Below are 17652 nucleotides of genomic sequence, written 5' to 3'. Positions count from 1 at the left end.
GAGGGGGTGGGAAGGGATGACATGTAAAAATATTTGAAAACGACAGATATTAGTGTGGAATCCACAGTTTTCGGGATCGCTAAGATGAATAGTGCCACTCCCAATGCCGTTCAACTCCAATACACCCCTGGCACCCTTAGGGGTGTGACATGTAAAACGACCGATATTAGTGTGTACTCCATAGTTTTCAGGGTCGCTATGATGAATAGTGACACTCCCTATGCCGTTCAACTCCAAGACACCCTTGGCACACCTAGGGATGGGGGTGGGAAGGAGGTGACATGTAAAAATAATCGAAAACGGCCGATATTAGTGTGGAATCCCCAGTTTTCGGGGTCGCTAAGATGATTAGTGACACTCCCAATGCCGTTCAACTCCAAGACACCCCTGGCAACCCTAGAGTTGGGGGTGACATGTAAATCGACCGATATTAGTGTGGAAACCATAGTTTTCGGGGCCGTTGAGATGAATAGTTACACTCCCAATGCCATTTAATTTATTTATTCTTGCTCTTGGAGGTGGAACTAAAAATGTTGTTCATAAATTGTTGTTAAATTTATATTATAGTGAATTTGTAAAAGATATTACTTTATAATTTGTATACTGCAGTTATGCTTTTAAATACCCGTAAATAAAATGAGTTACATTTTACGCTATAGTTAGAATTCAGTAAACACCCGGGCAACGCCGGGTAATCAGCTAGTAATAAATAAAAATCTATGCTGCTTGGCATCGAGATACAATACTCGGACGTCTTTGATCTTTGTCAGTATTGTCTGCGTTCTCATATGCGACAATGACACATTCAGAGCATTACGATAAACAAAATAGCGAGAGAAAAAAATGGAGCGACCGTGCAAATGGAAATCAGAATTGACGCTCTCATTAACTTCACAAAAACACTCATGCTATTATACAGAGTGTCCGAAAAGTCACGCAACCTGGTGTTTATGACCGTATAACGGAATAGCGAAACTGAATGAGAAGAAACGCTTTCTGCCAAGAGAATGCCCTGTATATTGGGAAAATTTAGAGAGACAAACATATGTAAGAACATGCATGTCGTATTGTGGGACCGTTATTCTCCGAGACAACAGTGGATACCGCTGTGTACGGGGATTTCATAATGCAATTCGTTGCTCTCCTAGAAGACGACGAACGTAATGCTTGGCTACAACAAGATGGAGCAACTTGCCATACATCTAATGAATCTCTTCGTATGCTGAGAGAATTTTTTGGTGATCGTCTAATATCCAAGAATTTATGGCCCAGTGGCTCGCTCGATTTAACATCTGCAGATTTTTTTTTCTGTGGGGTTACTTAAAGGGGAAAGTATACCAAACGAGACCCAGAACATTGGAGGAGCTGAAACGAAACATTACACAGGAAATTGATAATATCGGTGCTGCAACCCTCAGGAAGGTATGTGAGAACATGATCAAGCGAACCAACTTACGTATCCAACAAAATGGTGGACACTTAGAATATTTGCTTTAATTTGTAGATACACCCACATTTCATGGTTGCAAGGTGTATGTAATTTATTGCATATGTTCGAGAATAACCAACTTTCTCCTTTGTCGTTAAAAGTGCCTTAGTGTGATATCCTGCGGTGAAACACGTCTGTTAGTGACACGTGACAGCAACAGTGTTGCCAGTGTCCCTCGTAATATTGTGAAAACATAGATTTTTGGAACAGCCCATTTATTCCCTTGTGCAATGTTTTTGAAACTTTGTCAAAGTTCTTTTTCTGTCAAATTCAATAGATGGCCATCCAAATTGTTCGTTGGTATAGTGAAATGTTGCAATAATTTACCTCAGTGAGTTCTGTGCATCAATACACACGATTTGCAAAAAAAACATTTTTCCGCCTTTGGCAACACTTTGCTTATTTGTTATTAAAACATGCATGTTCTTACATATGTTTGTCTCTATAAATTTTCTTAATATACAGGGCATTCTCTTGGCAGAAAGCGTTTCTTCTCATTCCGTTTCACTATTCCGTTATACGGTCGTAAACACCGGGTTGCGTGACCATTCGGATGTAGCTACTACGAACTATTCACTCACTTTGCGAGGACTATTGTATAGTCAACGTGCTTTGATGAAGCTGTGTGTATCCGAAATTGTGTAATTATTATAAGTGGTGTCTTCCAAGAAACGTTCTGGGGCTCAAAACAGAAAAATAAAGAAGATAAGAGAGAAAGAGGACATTAGAAGTGCAACGATTTTATCGAAGTTTTTCAAGAAAAATGTTGAATCCACAGACGCTAACGAAGATTCTTCAGCGCCTGAAATAAAAGCCACACGACTGTGAAGAGTTAATCAGCAACTAGGTGGTCTTCAAAAGCAAACGCAGTACAATCTCTAACTACCCAATTTCCGGATGTCTGTGCAGCTTTGGAGGAATTATGTGACCTCTCAAATGAGTCACCCGAAACAGTACACGGTGCAAATGCTTGCTACAGAGCCTTAAGAAGTTTAACTTTCTTGTGTTCTTATTCTGCTTGGCTGATATCTTTCGATCTATTAACGACGTTAACCTACGGCTACAAGAAAAGTCTGTTACGGTAGATATAGGTGTTAGTCACTTACAGGGACTGCAAAGCTTTCTGTCTGCCCATCGGGAAACAATTGTGACGAACGCTTTTGAGAAAAGCAAACAGATCTGCGGTGATATGAACATTGCAAGTAGAGAACAACGTCCCAAAAAGAAAACCAAGTTTTTCGATGAAGTTGCAGAAGATGGAAGTGTAGCCATAAATGAAGAACAAAAAAATAGGAAGAGCTTATTTGGTGCATTGGATTCAATTTTGTCACACACAGGCGATCGATTCAAGCTAATGAAAGTAGTTTTGGAGGATTTTTACGTAATTATTCCAAGCAATATGGCAGTTATGTCAGAAGAAACGTTGAGAAAGGGAGTCTTTGATCTGGCTTTATTATTCCCCGAGGATATTAACGGAAGTGAGTTACTTCATGAACTGTTGTTCTTTAAACATCATGCGCAAGCATTTTTTAAAGACTTTCACTTGGAATGCTTGTCAGAATTGTCACCACTTGCTGCTCTCTCATTCATTCATAAAATATCATGTATTGAGTTGTTCCCAAATTTTGTCACTGCACTCAAACTATTTTTAACTCTACCTTCGTCTGTTGCATCTTGTGAAAGGAGTTTTAGTAAGCTAAAGCTTATAAAGAATTACTTGTGTTCTTCCTTGAGTCACGAAAAGCTGACTAACCTGGCTATTTTGTCTGTTGAGAAGTACAGAGTTCAATCACTTGTGTTCGATGATGTTATTAATGACTTTGCTGCTCGAAAGGCAAGAAGAGTGAAACTATAGATAGTATGTTCGCGCAGAAGAATTGTCAACTAATCATGTACTGATTGTAGTTCTTAATACGATTTTGTTTCTATTGTTGTTGATTTCAGCTCATCAGTATAAATAGGGTTTCCTTTATAAACATTACATTAATACTGAATGATTTTAGCTAGTTTGTACAATGACTTTGCAGGGTATTTGAGAGGGTTTCATGTATTTTTAAAAAACATTACATTAATGATATTTCTTAAAGATTCTTCTGCTACCTAAGAAATATATATGCTATTCATATAGTAAGATTATTTTTTTTTTTTTTTGCATGGATTAGTTTCATTTCTAGGATATTTTATCATCGCACATCGAGAGGTCAATAATGATCCTTGATTCAGAAGAATACGTGTATACATACAAACAACTCGGCAGTTGTAATTGCTACAATTACATATAATTGCTACAATTACATACAATTGTTACAATTATTAGCATAAATGAAACGTCAATTTAAATGAACGACATTATTTAAGTAAGACACAACAACAAGTTTTTGTACCCCTCCCTTAAAAAAAAGAATGGTAGAAGTTCAACAAGGCGAGTGTAGGGGGGCGCCGAAATTTATTCTCGCCCCTGGCGCAGAAATCTCTAGCTACGGCTCTGGGGATGAATATACTGCCAACTTCATTCAACTGCATGACATCTTTCAGGTGCAAATCTCTTTCGTGTCATTTTATTTTCAAAATAAATCCTCTGATTTATCTTCACAGGGCCATGATACAGTTTCAACGGCGATATCCTGGACATTGTTCCTTCTAGGCACATACCCGGACATACAGGTAAGCCCTATATACTTATATTCAATATTATTCATTTATATTATACAGGGTGTCAATTTAATGACACCCACGGACCACGGAAACGTATAGAGGATATCAAAACAAACAACATATCTCAGTAACATTATTCTCGTTAGTGCATCATTTCGGCGCTACAGTCGTTCAAAAAAGACCGTTTTGCCGCCTGAATGCTGGCAACCACACACAACATTTGATTGCATTTGTGACGTCATATCCCGTCGTGAAATGATGCCTTCCAGGGTTTCCAGGAACACTCGTATTCTGTGAAAAATGACATAGCTACAATCAGCCACATTTTGTACCGTAAAACAAAACGAGAAAACACGTTCTTTAACCTAACAGGAAGTAAACAAACGATACAAGAAATGGTAGAAAGAAAATAGTATTCAAGTGGAAGTGGTCATATCGAATTTTCTCTCAGCTTACATGTCAAATATTTGCAAATCTAGTTAGCAAGTTAGCACCTACAATTTAGTCTATTCACTTCGTCCTTCTGATACTAGTTGTCTGTGACACACTGAACAGATGACAAAATAGAAATGAAAGAACTCAAAATTCCAAAGGTTTGCAACACATAATATAATGTATATTCAGGGCATTATGAGGCAAGTGACAAAAATGGTTGCAAAACGGGGATATAAGTAGTAGTAATACAAGCTCTCCGACGACTGTGTTTATCTATGCACCGGATACACATGTAATAGTTTGCAACTGTGCACAGGTCAGTATATTCGCTACTGATTCATCATTAGATTGTTACTGTGGTTGAACGTGTTTTAGCCGTTGTAACAACGTGAACCTCGGATACTTCCGTTATCAGCACAGAAGTACCACAAGACATCTGGACACAAACCTGTAGATATCAATCTGCAACGAGATTTGCAAATATTTGACATGTAGCTGGGCGTAAACAGCCACTTGTAAGCTATAAGTCCAATAAAATGTATTGTTGTTGATATTTGACATGTAGGCTGAGACAAAATCAGATATTGACACTTCATTTTGAATGCGTTTTTACCATTTCTCATATGGTTGCTTCACTTCCCCCTTCCCCTAAGATGACTACTGATCTTTTGGCTGGTAGGCTAAGATGTTCGGTCTACTGGACGCGTTTCTCGCTTTGTTTTACACCTAATCATGTGGTTGGTAGTGTGTCAGTTTTCACAAAATTTGTGTGTTCCTTGCAACCCTGCCGTGAGCTGTTTCGCCGCAGGAAATGACATCACAGATACGATCAAATGATAATGCAGGCGGCAAAACGGTCCTTTCTGAACGGCTGTAGCGTCGAATCGACGCACCAACGGGAAAAATGTTACTGAGAAAAGTTGTTTGTTTTGATGTTCTCTATACGAATCTGTGGTCTGTGGGCGCGATTTAAATGACAACCTGTATATTAATGGTTGTTCTACCACAGACACTCATCTGTGATACTATTAATGGTCTCAGATTTAAAAGTTTGACAAAGCTTTCTTAGTGTAGTAATGACATCATGCTCGTATGCACTGTAGGGGTGTTCCCTCACCCTCACAACTCATGCCTCACCCTCCGTCATCCTCACAAGTCTTACGCGTAAAAAATACCAGTGCCTGGTTATAAAGCATTAACGGTATAACATAGTTGATCGTAATTAATGTATTAATGATTTCGTTGTTAAGAATAGGTATATGGTTCACACAACTGAAATTCATCATCTTTAAATATTTTTATGAAATATGAAATATAATTGCCTCAGTCCTGCGCATCGTATAACATAATATTTCAATCGGTTGCCGATGCCATCTTTACTTCTTATTCTAACCATAGCAGGGAGGATGGGTGACGGTTAGTTGCACCCCGAGAATACCTAAATGGGCGAGATGCAGCGCTAAACTCTTCGAACCAAGGGGTCAGTTGCACCGCTAAATCCTTCGGACCAAGGGGTAAGTTGCATGGCGTAAAAGCTCATGGCGTGTTTAAAAATTTGCGGATGAGTTTCCTTTGTGTAATTTTACCTCTATGTTTCAATTCTATTTCTTCTTATCCTTCTTTGAACTGTAGTAGGAAATAGCCTTTAAGAAATCAAATCGTGTTAGCTTTATTCTTATATTTCTGCTTCATTTTTTCCATTCTCTGTTTCAGAAATTTACTATGTTTTTTGTGACATCTGCACTATTTTTTAAAGCATATACATCAACCTGGGCCTGCTTCAATAAAAGCATAAATATTTGGATATTTTTGTGGCCGTTCGTTCAATTCGTTGAGAGTTTTCCTTTTAACACTATTCGAGATGGCTTGTCTTTTCAAGTTCTTATCGGGGTCATGATTATGGTTCACATCACATTTTACAATAACTGTGGCATTTCCGTCCGTATAAAGCTTTGCTATGCAATTTCTTTTTACGCATTTCCATTTAAGTCCTTCTTGCGTTTCATGCTACTTGTAAAATTTATGACTACCGTAAACCATAAGCCTACGTCCTTTTTCGCTCATCATGAATTCCATTATTACTAAGAAACTTCAAACAAACGATAAGACATTCGATACTAACAAAGTTAGGTACGTACCTTCAGACAACACACGTTACGATAGCTCATGCAAACGCCTGATTGCCTAGAAGAGAGGCGGACACTGGCTATGACGTCGTGTATCCGGAATCGGTGCAACTCGCTTGTTTGTACACGAGGAAGTCGGGTGAAAGTAACTTGTTTGTACACGAGGAAGCAGAGGTGTTCATTTTGAGTCAACCTCCCCTCACCCTCACCCTCCAAGCTCGCAATCGCCCTCGCCCTCCACCGCCCTCACCCTCCGAGATCGCACGTCTCCCTCGCCCTCCACCACCCTCACCCTCCGAGATCGCACGTCGCCCTCGCCCTCCACCGCCCTCACCCTCCGAGATCGCAGTCGCCCTCGCCCTCCACCGCCCTCGGCCTCCGAGATCGCAGTCGCCCTCGCCCTCCACCGCCCTCACCCTCCGAGATCGCACATCGCCCTCGCCCTCCACCGCCCTCACCCTCCCAGATCGCAATCGCCCTCGCCCACCACCGCCCTCGCCCTCCACGACCCTCCACCAACCCTCACGGCATTACTAGTGGGTTGATTTTTGCTTTTTTTGCATTTTTACCTTGAGGAAAATTCATATGCTTTCAACGGTTTCATTCATATATATATATATATATATATATATATATCTTGATTTGGGATACTCTGGCAACCTTTTAGAGTTCTATCACAGGTGTTAGTGTATATTTGAGCTTAATGTGCTTATTATTGCATATACGTATTGGCAGTAATTTCCATGCAATCGTTCATTTCAACTTTGCCTCTTTTTGTGTGAGTGTGTGTGTGTGTGTGTGTGTGCGCGCGTCTAATCTGTGCTATATGGCCTGTGGGCTCTAGTTGGATGGGTCAAGAATATCCAGTTATTGGAAACTACTGTTTATGCTAAGATCAAGAAAAACACCTCCCACATCACATCAACCAGGGACATCTAAAAGAATGAGTCACACACATTTCTAGGTGCCAGAAACAGTCGCAGGGATGCATTATTTGTTCATTATTTGGTGATACGTTATCTTTGTAAATCTGTGCGTGTGTCCGTGCCTGAGTGATACCTGTTTGGGGGAAGGTTAAAGGGGGAATTTCTCTTTCAGTTTGCAAATGTTCATTCTTTGGGGATGACCCCTTCCCCCCCCACACACACATACATACATAAATAAATATACATGCCAAGGTGGGGGCTGTCACCATCCGTTTGAAAACCTGAACAAATTGAATAAATATTTACACTTTATGGAAATGTGAATAGTTCATTAAATAAGTAGATATGCAGCAGACCCGGAATACAACGGAACTCTGTTCCGGCAAATCAGTTTGGTGGCGGAATTTAATTCCTTCTATGGTATGGCCGTAGACATGGGTTGGGTTCAAAAAAAATTTTGAGAGGGATCAGACCATTGATCAAATTTCAATAATATAAATAATAACAATAATAATAAATATTATTATACAATGTTAATCAAAATACCATAAAACTTATATAATTTAATTCCATTATTATTATTATCATCATAATTTTCATTATTATTAATATCATTATTATTATTATTATTATTATTATTATTATTATTGCTGTTATTATATCCGTGAAAAGACTTTCGTTCTCGATCCACCAGATGAACAGCATAGCTGTTTTACATTGTATATTTTACATTTAATACAGTTAGAGTACACGACATGTGTAGTTATTCTTTTTTGTTAATATATTTTATATTCGTTGTTCAATAAAAGCTTTCAAAATGAGACAGCTGAACATTTTATTTTTTTAAAAAAATTGGAATTTTCAAAACTGTGGAACCATTTATTATTTCGATTAAATGGTAGATTATGAGATATATGTAAAATGGTTTCTTTAATGTACACTATTTTTTTCGATCTAATGAAACTTTTATTTTTGTTATTCTGTTCGAATACTAACTGAAATTTATTTATCTTATTAAAAATAAAACTGTTTTGTTATTTCTCTTATTAATAGTAAAAATGTTTTGTATCTTGAAATAAACTATGCAAATTCCAGGGGGTCCATGGATCGGTTCGGTTCGATCCTCTCCTCCTAATGCTCATAATTGTTCTTGTACTTACCAAACAGTCGACAGACGACAATCGCTATGCACTAAGTACGTGTTTTATGGGACTGCATGTATACACTACCGCTGGGTGGAGGGTGGTGAACGTAACGCGCTAGGAAGCTGGAGGTCCTAGGTTTGAACTCCTGTCAAGGAGGATCAAAACCTTATCAAATGGGGCAACTTAAAGGTCGGAAAGGCAATTTTGGGACACCCCAAACCCATTTTTCAGTCAGAACCAGAAAAATACACTGGAAAGACAACAGCAGAAGTGAAAATGGAGCAATGGAGGTGGGCTGTGATTCCGAGAAAAAACTGTTTTGCACAAGTTTCGGGAATTGCAAATGTTTGAAAATTCTAGCTCGACCATTTGATTGGTTTGGCCTTCTTTACTTCGCTTTCTGTTACTTTTAGCTGATTGCAAATATGAGGATGAAAGATGATATGATGAAATTGATAAAGGTACATCGATCGTCTCAGCATTGTCTCCCCTTGTATTTTGAAAAGCTTCGAATAAATTTTTGAAAATGAGATACTGATTTTGGTTCCTGGACGTCCATTAATACAACATGTCAGAAGTTTAGGGGGGAGGGGGGTTGAACCTTTGAACATCCAAAGTCCCTCTCTAAATACGGCCATGTGCTGTGACACTGGACAAAGATTTTATGTACATAATACTCCATACAAAAGTCCATCCTTTGTCACATTAATTCTTATAAACAATAGATGAAGATGAAAAGTGAAAGTTCTTGTACTAAATTTGTCCCCGGAAATTTAGGAAAAATAAATTCGATTTAAGATGAAAATGAAATCGTACCGGCATCATTTTATAAATGGCAGTTAAATAAAAACTCCATTACGTTGGGGATGGGAGCTCAAACACGCATCCAATAGATAACATTAATCACTCACATACAGCTCCTACTTTATGCGGCAGCGGTAACAAATCATATAAATTACTTGAATGTCTTATCACTCGAATACTTTTATTCTCGTTCTTTGTCTTTCAGATGTGCGTATTTTAAGACTGTTATTGCTTTTATTTTCTGTTACCTACGGAAATCTTTCTAGCACACATGTAGACACTCCAGGAAAGGAAATGTATGTCTCTCCAAGAACTTCAAGTGGCAATGGCATCTGAAATTATACGATTTGGTCTTAATTGATTTCATATTTTAATTTTCGCTCTCAACGCCATCATCGACCGAGTATTTACTTTCTGAACACATAGCACGTGTACCAGCACTGCATACCATATTTTGATAAACCATGCTCTAGTGGTAGGTTTTACCCCCATTGACCAAGAAAAAACATTCTTTATGTAGACACTTGGAAGTTTTGGTATTTAGTTCCTTCCTTTAGTTATACATCTCTCCAGATTTAAAGTTCCTATACGGATATAAACATAAGCTTATTGAAGATGAAAGAAAGTTACAATCCTTTCCCTGTACTCATTGGGTAGAACGAGGTACTAAAAAGTTAACATATTTGCCCTATGATACAGATAATATATATAAGTCATGTCATTCCATGTTAGTTCAACCAAGTAAAAAAAGAGGTCTTGGAACCTATGCTCTCAGATTTTGATGAAACTTGGCATATTTAATCCTTTCATGCTGGTGAGAAACTACATATTTTTTTTTTTCTCTCTAACTTGTCTGGTTTCATTTCTACAGTTTCTCAAACTTTCAGTGATTCATCCTTTCCTCTATTCCCAAAGCCTCCAAGTGAGCTGCACTGTCTTCGAAAAATAATTCTATCTCCCTTACAAATATTCAATCTTTTTGAAATTTCACAACAATGATAACCAAGTAATAAGAATTCCAGAAGAAAATATTTCAACATATCACACTTATATTTTAGTAGACAATTAAATTAATAAAATAGTATTATTATCTAATTTTTTGGGACCGAAAACTTGGTTTACTAAAATTTCAATTATCATCGAGAGGGAAAGGTGCAACACCAACACAAGTATTTTTGTAATGAACTTATAAGATCTAACTTACCCAGAGACAAAATTGATAGCTTTTTTTTCCTTCTGAAAATATGACAACTTATTTCTGAAAATTTTTAAAAACGGCTACCGGATTTTATATTTTTCAAATTAATTTAAAATCTAAGATTCTAATTCAAAATATCATTGAAGTAAATGTTGAGAGCATACAATTTTAAATAATGTTTTCCTGAATGCACAGAGGGCTGGGCACGGGGGGGGGGGGGCAGTGCCACCATCCCTGGAAAATGAAGGTCAACCAAAAAGTACGTATTTTACACACATTCAGACCTCTCCGATGGCGCAGTGGTAGCGTCGTTGCCTTCTAATCAAGGGGTCCCTGGTTCGATACCCGGTGGAGATACATATAGTGGTTCGGATCTCACTTTAAACTGTAGGTCCAGTCCCGATTAGCCTTACTGTGAATAAAGTGGACTTGAGACACCAAATCAATGAAATCAGTTCACACGCATCCTTTTCTTTCAGTCACAGTCGTTTGTGTATATTATTAAAAGGGTATTGCAGGGACATGATAACTTCATATCTACAGAGTGTTTCTTTCAGGGGGCGACACTGTTGTGTAGGAATATGCCTCATTTACACCCCTCTCCCCCACCAAAATAAAAGTCCTGCTGATGTCCATGAATTGTTCTTATTAATTATTAGATTGAAAGCATGGCCGTATTTAGAGGGGGGTTTCTAGGGTTCAAACCCACTCCGAAACCTCTGACATGTTGGATTAATTGATGTTCAGAAACCAAAATCTGTAACAAATTTTCAATTGTTTTTTCGAAGCATCACAAAAATACAAGGAGACAATGTTGAAACGATCGAGCTAGAATTTTCATACATTTGGAATTCTGAAACTTGAGTGAAACAGGATTTATTCTCGGAATTGCAGCCCACCGGCGACCCCTTCATTATCACTTCTGCTGTCATCTTTCCAGTGTTGTTCCTGCGTCACAAGGAATATACACTGAAGATTCCTTTATGATTGTCCCAAAATTCCCTTTCCAGCTTTTAAATTCCACGTCCGATAAAGTCGAAAATAAATCCCCCTTGATAGGAGTTCAAACCTAGTACCTCCAGATTCGTAGCGCATTACGTTCGCGATTGAGGTTACAATCCATGCACCAGGCTAAGCTTTTAAAGAGAATAACTGATTCCACACTTTTCAAAATTCCAAAAAATTAATTTCAAAGTCAAACAACAAAAGCTTTAAGACTAAAATTTCCATCTAACTTTTTAAAGTTTTTTTCTTGAAGGTATCTAAAGTTTAATGACGAAGTAAAATAATTGTGCATTTCAGTACACACTGTATGAAACGTAAAAAAAACAAAAAGAAACTTATGCTGGATATTCACTCATCTGCTGGATTGAGTAAGCCCCCTCAAGGATATAACAATAATATAATAATTATTATTATTAGTATTATTATTATGGAATAAAATTGTTTTATTATTATGAAATTTTCATTATTATTGTACAATTATTATTATTATTGCTATTATTCAAATTTCTGGTGACGCCCTGGGAACAATTATGAATGAACCCCCCCGAAATTTTTTTCTGCCTACGGCCATGATTGAAAGCATGCCCTTATAATATCTTCTATTGTTTTTTTACATTTATTAGTAAAAAGATACATTTTAAAAAGTAGTTGATATTCTAACTTTTAATACACGGAATGAAATTAATGAGAAATATACTTTGCATTATAAGTTGTAGATTAAATAGCTTTGGTGACTTTGATGACAAAAATACTTAGTTCCCTTGGCCATCCACATTCATTTCTTTCCATATGAATATTCCAAAGATCTATTCCATGACAGTTTGCGAATATTATGGGATGAATATTGTTTGCTGCTGTATGCTCAGATGTGATAATAGGAATAATGATACTACTACGACATTTTGGAGGCTCGTGTGATGCTTTTCATTCTCTTATGTTTGTAGTCATATATTTGGTTAAATTGCAGCATATTTTAATGTTGCTTATTACGTGATTTATGCATATTGTTAATGTAATTCGTTCAATTGCACCGATTTTTAACCCATGCTAGTTGATAGATGAGGGGGAAGAACTAGCTCCCCACCCACAACCCCCACCCTCATACACACGGAGATATAGAGAGGGGGTTAACAACATTGTAAGGGCACCCTTACATACAATTTCAGTAGAAGCATTTTAAAAATGATGTTTCGGATAGTCAATATGTTTCGAGCACATTACAAATATTTTCATTTTGTGGCATTCTTCAACCCAATTTCTCCTCTATTGAATGGCTTTGCTGGTTCCAGTGGCGGCGATTGGGTTCCAAAACTGGGGATGAGAAGGTGCCAATACTGAGGGGGCAAGGACAGTTTACTATCTCTTGGTAGAGAACGTTTAGCATAGTGCGCAGTGGCGGCTGGCCAAGTGCAACAAGTGCAGATGTTTTCACCTAATTTTCAAATTAATATTGACATTTTTCATTTGCTTGTTAAATTAAACTATTTCCCAGCAGAACGCACACGATAATACTCAAATAATACGCCGCTCGGCGCTACGCACGTGAAGAGTTCATCATAGCATAAACAAACCAAGAGCAGACGCCGCTAGGTTGCGGAAGACTTTAGCCGGTTGTCATGGCAACGGTGACGTCACCTAGCGTTGGAATTGAACGGGTGTTGCCATCTAGGTGCAGCAGTTCTCTCGTCGAAGAAAACATTGCATCCAGTGGTTGTGGCAAAATCGTTGCTTTCTCGCGAGACCTTGTTCCGCGTGTGTGTTTCGCGTTTCCTATCGTGTGTTGTGTTCATGTGTTGAGCTTTGGTTTGTACAATGAACCCAGTAAATGACTTAGTGTATAATTTGTTGCAGACACCATTTTCCAGATGGACGGATGAAGACAGAAAAGATGTTTTAAATTGTGGGGGGCCCACTGACACTTACTATTTGTTTTTCATTGCCTATAAATGTACTTCTTCACTTGTTATTTTAGGCACGAGCCGCGTGCGGGGGCAAAAGTGTCAAAAATGGGGGGAGTTAACTGACCCCCTTGCCCCCTAATCGCCGACACTGTCTGGTTCTGTGCAGTGAAAGTACTATGAGGTAGGTTTTATTATTTATTTTAACTTACACGGTCCATACTTTGGGATCCAATATCTCCTGTTATTTGTGATTTCTGCACTCGGAAACACATTTTATACGTATTACATCATAGTATAAATCTATTGAGTGCTTTCCCGATGGCGCAGTGGTAGTGTCATCGCCTTGCAATTAAGGGGTCTCGAGTTATAAACTCGGTGGAGGCACACACAGTGGTTCGGATCCCACTTTAAACTGTACGTCCAGTTCCGATTAGCTACTGTGCATAAAGTGGACTTAAAACACCAAATAAATAAATCAAATCATTCAATCTAAATCTATTGATTAAAAATTTGACATAAATCATTTTCGAGGGGTATTGTCGGTCAAGGGTCCTGGACATAACCACTCCTAAACCACCCACTCTAATATAAGTAATTCTAAGGGTATGCTTTCAGTCAAATAACCAATAATCATGGGCATACGCAGATTTTATTTTTTCGTGGAAGGGTTGTAATCGAGGAATATTCCCCCATAATAGTGCCGCACCCTGAAAGAAACACTCCGTCGATATGAAACATTGATTGGAAGCAAGTAGTTACAAGTAACAGTTACTTTACGACACTTAAATTGCAAACTTGAATATTTGTGGCGTGGGACAAGAGCTACATTTGGCAACTTTCAAAGATTTTCGTGGAATCACCTAAGCCAAATTTTCAAGGCTGACTGAAAGCACAGACGCCAACTATCTCCTCGTTTCCTTGTTAAAAGAGCAGGGGAGGGAGAGAGCGCATTTAATCCTTCCCAGGACCAGAATCTGTGGCCAGGTCTCTTGTCTTGACAAAGATTTCCAGATATAAACGTTCCTCATACTGAGAATGGAATCTGCTTCAGAAAGTCGCCTAAGGGGTAATAAACAAGTCCACTCTGTTCATAGCTGCAGAACAACGAGCCCCTTTATTTGATCTGTGATAGTGATAGAGAATGCAAATACTTTGTTGCTGATTTTCTGCAGTGGTAAATGGCTACTGCTCGCAAACTAAAATCCGCGAATGAACATAGCAACACCTACAGGCATGTTGTGAACATTGATTTGATTTTATTTAGTTTTATTTTACTTCGCGTTTTGTGCCTCTTGGCTAATTTGCGAAGAAGGGGATGAGTGATGAAATGATGAAATTGATGAATGGACATTCACAAACAACCAAGCCCGACCGGGATTCGAACCCGGGACCCTTGGCGTCGCAGCGCGATGTGCTAACCACTCGGCCACAGGGTCGGGCGTGTTGTGAACATGGATCTTAAATAGTTCTTTATTATTTCGATTTCCTTTTTGAAGTTATATTGTTCGTCTACACGCAGTGTATGCTTGCTTATAGACTGAAGGGACCTGTGACGCTTGTCGCTTCGATAGCGAAGAGACAGGCAACAAGCGACACGGAAGTTTCAAGCCGAAACGACAAGCGACACTTCAGTCAATCTGCATGCACTCGCCACGAGACAAACTGGGGCAAGACGGTATTCAGTCCGAGCATCAAACGTCAGTTCGAAAGGTTTCATGTATTATTAAGGGTTCGTTTCCAGCGACACGCATTGCTTGTCGTCTGTGAAGGGACAAACGATAAGAAAGAATTCATCGCCTATTCCAATAGACCGAGCGACACGTAAGTGATAAGTGTCACGGTATCTTGTGACATGCTAAACGCAGTTCGATATAAATTATTTTTTGTTTATTGATTCATTTTATGCACAAACAAGAAAGTGTGAGGTTTGATTTTATTTTTGTGAATAAACTTGTATCCGAGCCAGACGTCGGGAGTTGGGGACGAGTCTTTCCTGAGTGACAGCCGCCGCTTAGAACATGACATATTTGCACCAACGCGAAGATAAGGAAAGATTATTTTCGTCGCTACCAGGCCTGAGTCGCAGCGGGCGGGCTAACCCATGTTCACGGATGACCAGAGAGATCAGCTGGAGCTCAAGCCTGCAAGGATCGACGACGCGTCGCCGACCGCGCCTTTCAAGACAATGGACAGAGGTCATTTCCATCCCCTGAGAAAGCGAAGCCAAGCCACTAGAGCGTCCTGTTCAACGGAAGAATTCGAATCTCTTATATATATGCGGTGCTACCATCCCAGAAACAGTTTTCACCCGGATTTCATAGAGAGAGCAGCTCCGCGCTACACTCTCGCGGGATTATTGCTTTGTGTCCGTGAACTTTGTTTCCTTACGTACTGTGAGCAACTTGCTGATAGAGAGTTACCAGTGTGCGCCTTATTTTGGTGAAGATTACGCGGTGATTTGTTTTTGCCAAGCGTGGACTACATAAGGATGGAGGGCTAAAGAAGATAGAGAAAGGGGGGCGTCGCTTCCCTGACGCCTGCAACGACGCCGAAGCCAGCCAGACGACGCCAAAACCAAACACTGCCCAAAGCCCGAAGGACGCTTTCAGATCGACGTCCCAACCAAAGCCCGAAGGACGTTTCCAGATCGACGTTCCAACCGAAGCTAGTTACCAGAGAAAGAGAGGGAAGGATGATACCAGAACGACGCCCAAACGAAGCCCGGCACCAGAGAGAGATGATTGCAGATCGACGTCCAATTGATGCCCGACACTAGAGATATTCCGAACCGGCGCGTGACCACGTACACCCGACGCTAGTGACAAGAGGAACGCCCGAAGTACTGAGGAGGTGCAAGTACACCATGTCGTCGCAATTATTCCTCGTCGCGATCGACCTCGGAGGACAATTTCGCCACAAAGGAACCGTGTGCAAGTCCCGCGTCCAGGAGAGATGAATAACCACGCCATGTAGCAGAGTCTGGTACAGTATACTTCAGAGGGTCTCATGTACATGTAAACGTGCGTCGTTAGTATCAACACCGTACAGTTAACGCCGAAGTCTCACTTATTCGCAAAGTTACTCAGGAAACCCCGAACCTAATCCCCGCGTCTGATAATTTTTGGTATTGTTATAAAAAGGGTAATTTCATGTTCAGATGTTCTAATTTAATTGTCTGCATTCAGGGTTAGAAGCTCCATTCCATTTCTTTAATATTTAGTATAAATTGTCAAAGTGTGCTCCATTTCTTGTGTAACCGACCGCCCCGTCGCGCCATTTAATTTGTCAATAGTTGACTGATGAGTCCTTTTTAATTATGGAAAGCGTAGTTGTTTTTATTATAAGGTCGTGTGCGTGAAATAGTATTATTTGTTGTATAGTGGTTTTTAAGGTAATTTTTGCTCGCGCCGACGATTGATTAGTGTATTCCGGCAGCTGGAGCCAATTAAGTTTTTGCATCCCTATGTAATTGTGTAGTTGTTCTCATTGGACGAGAGAGGCTTATGTGTAAAACCCCCGTCCGAGAAACTTGTATAATGTCGTGCTTACGACTCGATGCATACGTTTTTTCGAACGAAAGATTTAACCACGCCGACCCAATTGTCTTAGTTAACCGCTTTCCGAGGGCTGGCACTTAAGTTAATTTAAAAGAGCACGGGAGCTGGCAGACAAATGCCCTAAATTCACATAAAGGTTTAAAAATTAAAAGGAATGATATGTTAATGAGATCCATGATTTGTATCCATACTTCACATGTAAAAATACCTCATGTGTGTGAAAGAGAGATAGAGTGAATGTTGTGAGAGTGAGGAGGCTTTGTAAACAGTTGTTGATTGCAATATTTTTGTTGTTACAATATATATTCACTTTTTACCGTTCGTCAGTGTTGTTATTTGACGTTTTTTCAGGTACCAGATATTATGCTATTAGTGTTTTATGATTGTTCGAATCTACATATCAAAGGTAAA

The 17652-nt window shown here is 39.2% G+C and overlaps 1 protein-coding gene across 1 annotated transcript in view; it reads left to right on the top strand.

Annotated features, from left to right (window-relative positions):
- Positions 1-17652, top strand: part of LOC145997007 (cytochrome P450 4c21-like) — a 69322-nt gene that overhangs the window by 30418 nt on the left and 21252 nt on the right. Inside the window, exon 9 of the mRNA XM_083133625.1 lies at positions 4085-4153. Coding sequence (XP_082989751.1) covers positions 4085-4153 — 69 coding nt within the window. The remainder of the gene's footprint in view (positions 1-4084; positions 4154-17652) is intronic.

This window comes from Lepisma saccharinum, chromosome 1, assembly GCF_977018435.1.
Source record: "Lepisma saccharinum chromosome 1, izLepSacc3.1, whole genome shotgun sequence".
In the NCBI taxonomy this organism is placed as follows: Eukaryota; Metazoa; Arthropoda; class Insecta; order Zygentoma; family Lepismatidae; genus Lepisma; species Lepisma saccharinum.
This window is presented reverse-complemented; position numbering and strand designations above follow the sequence as displayed.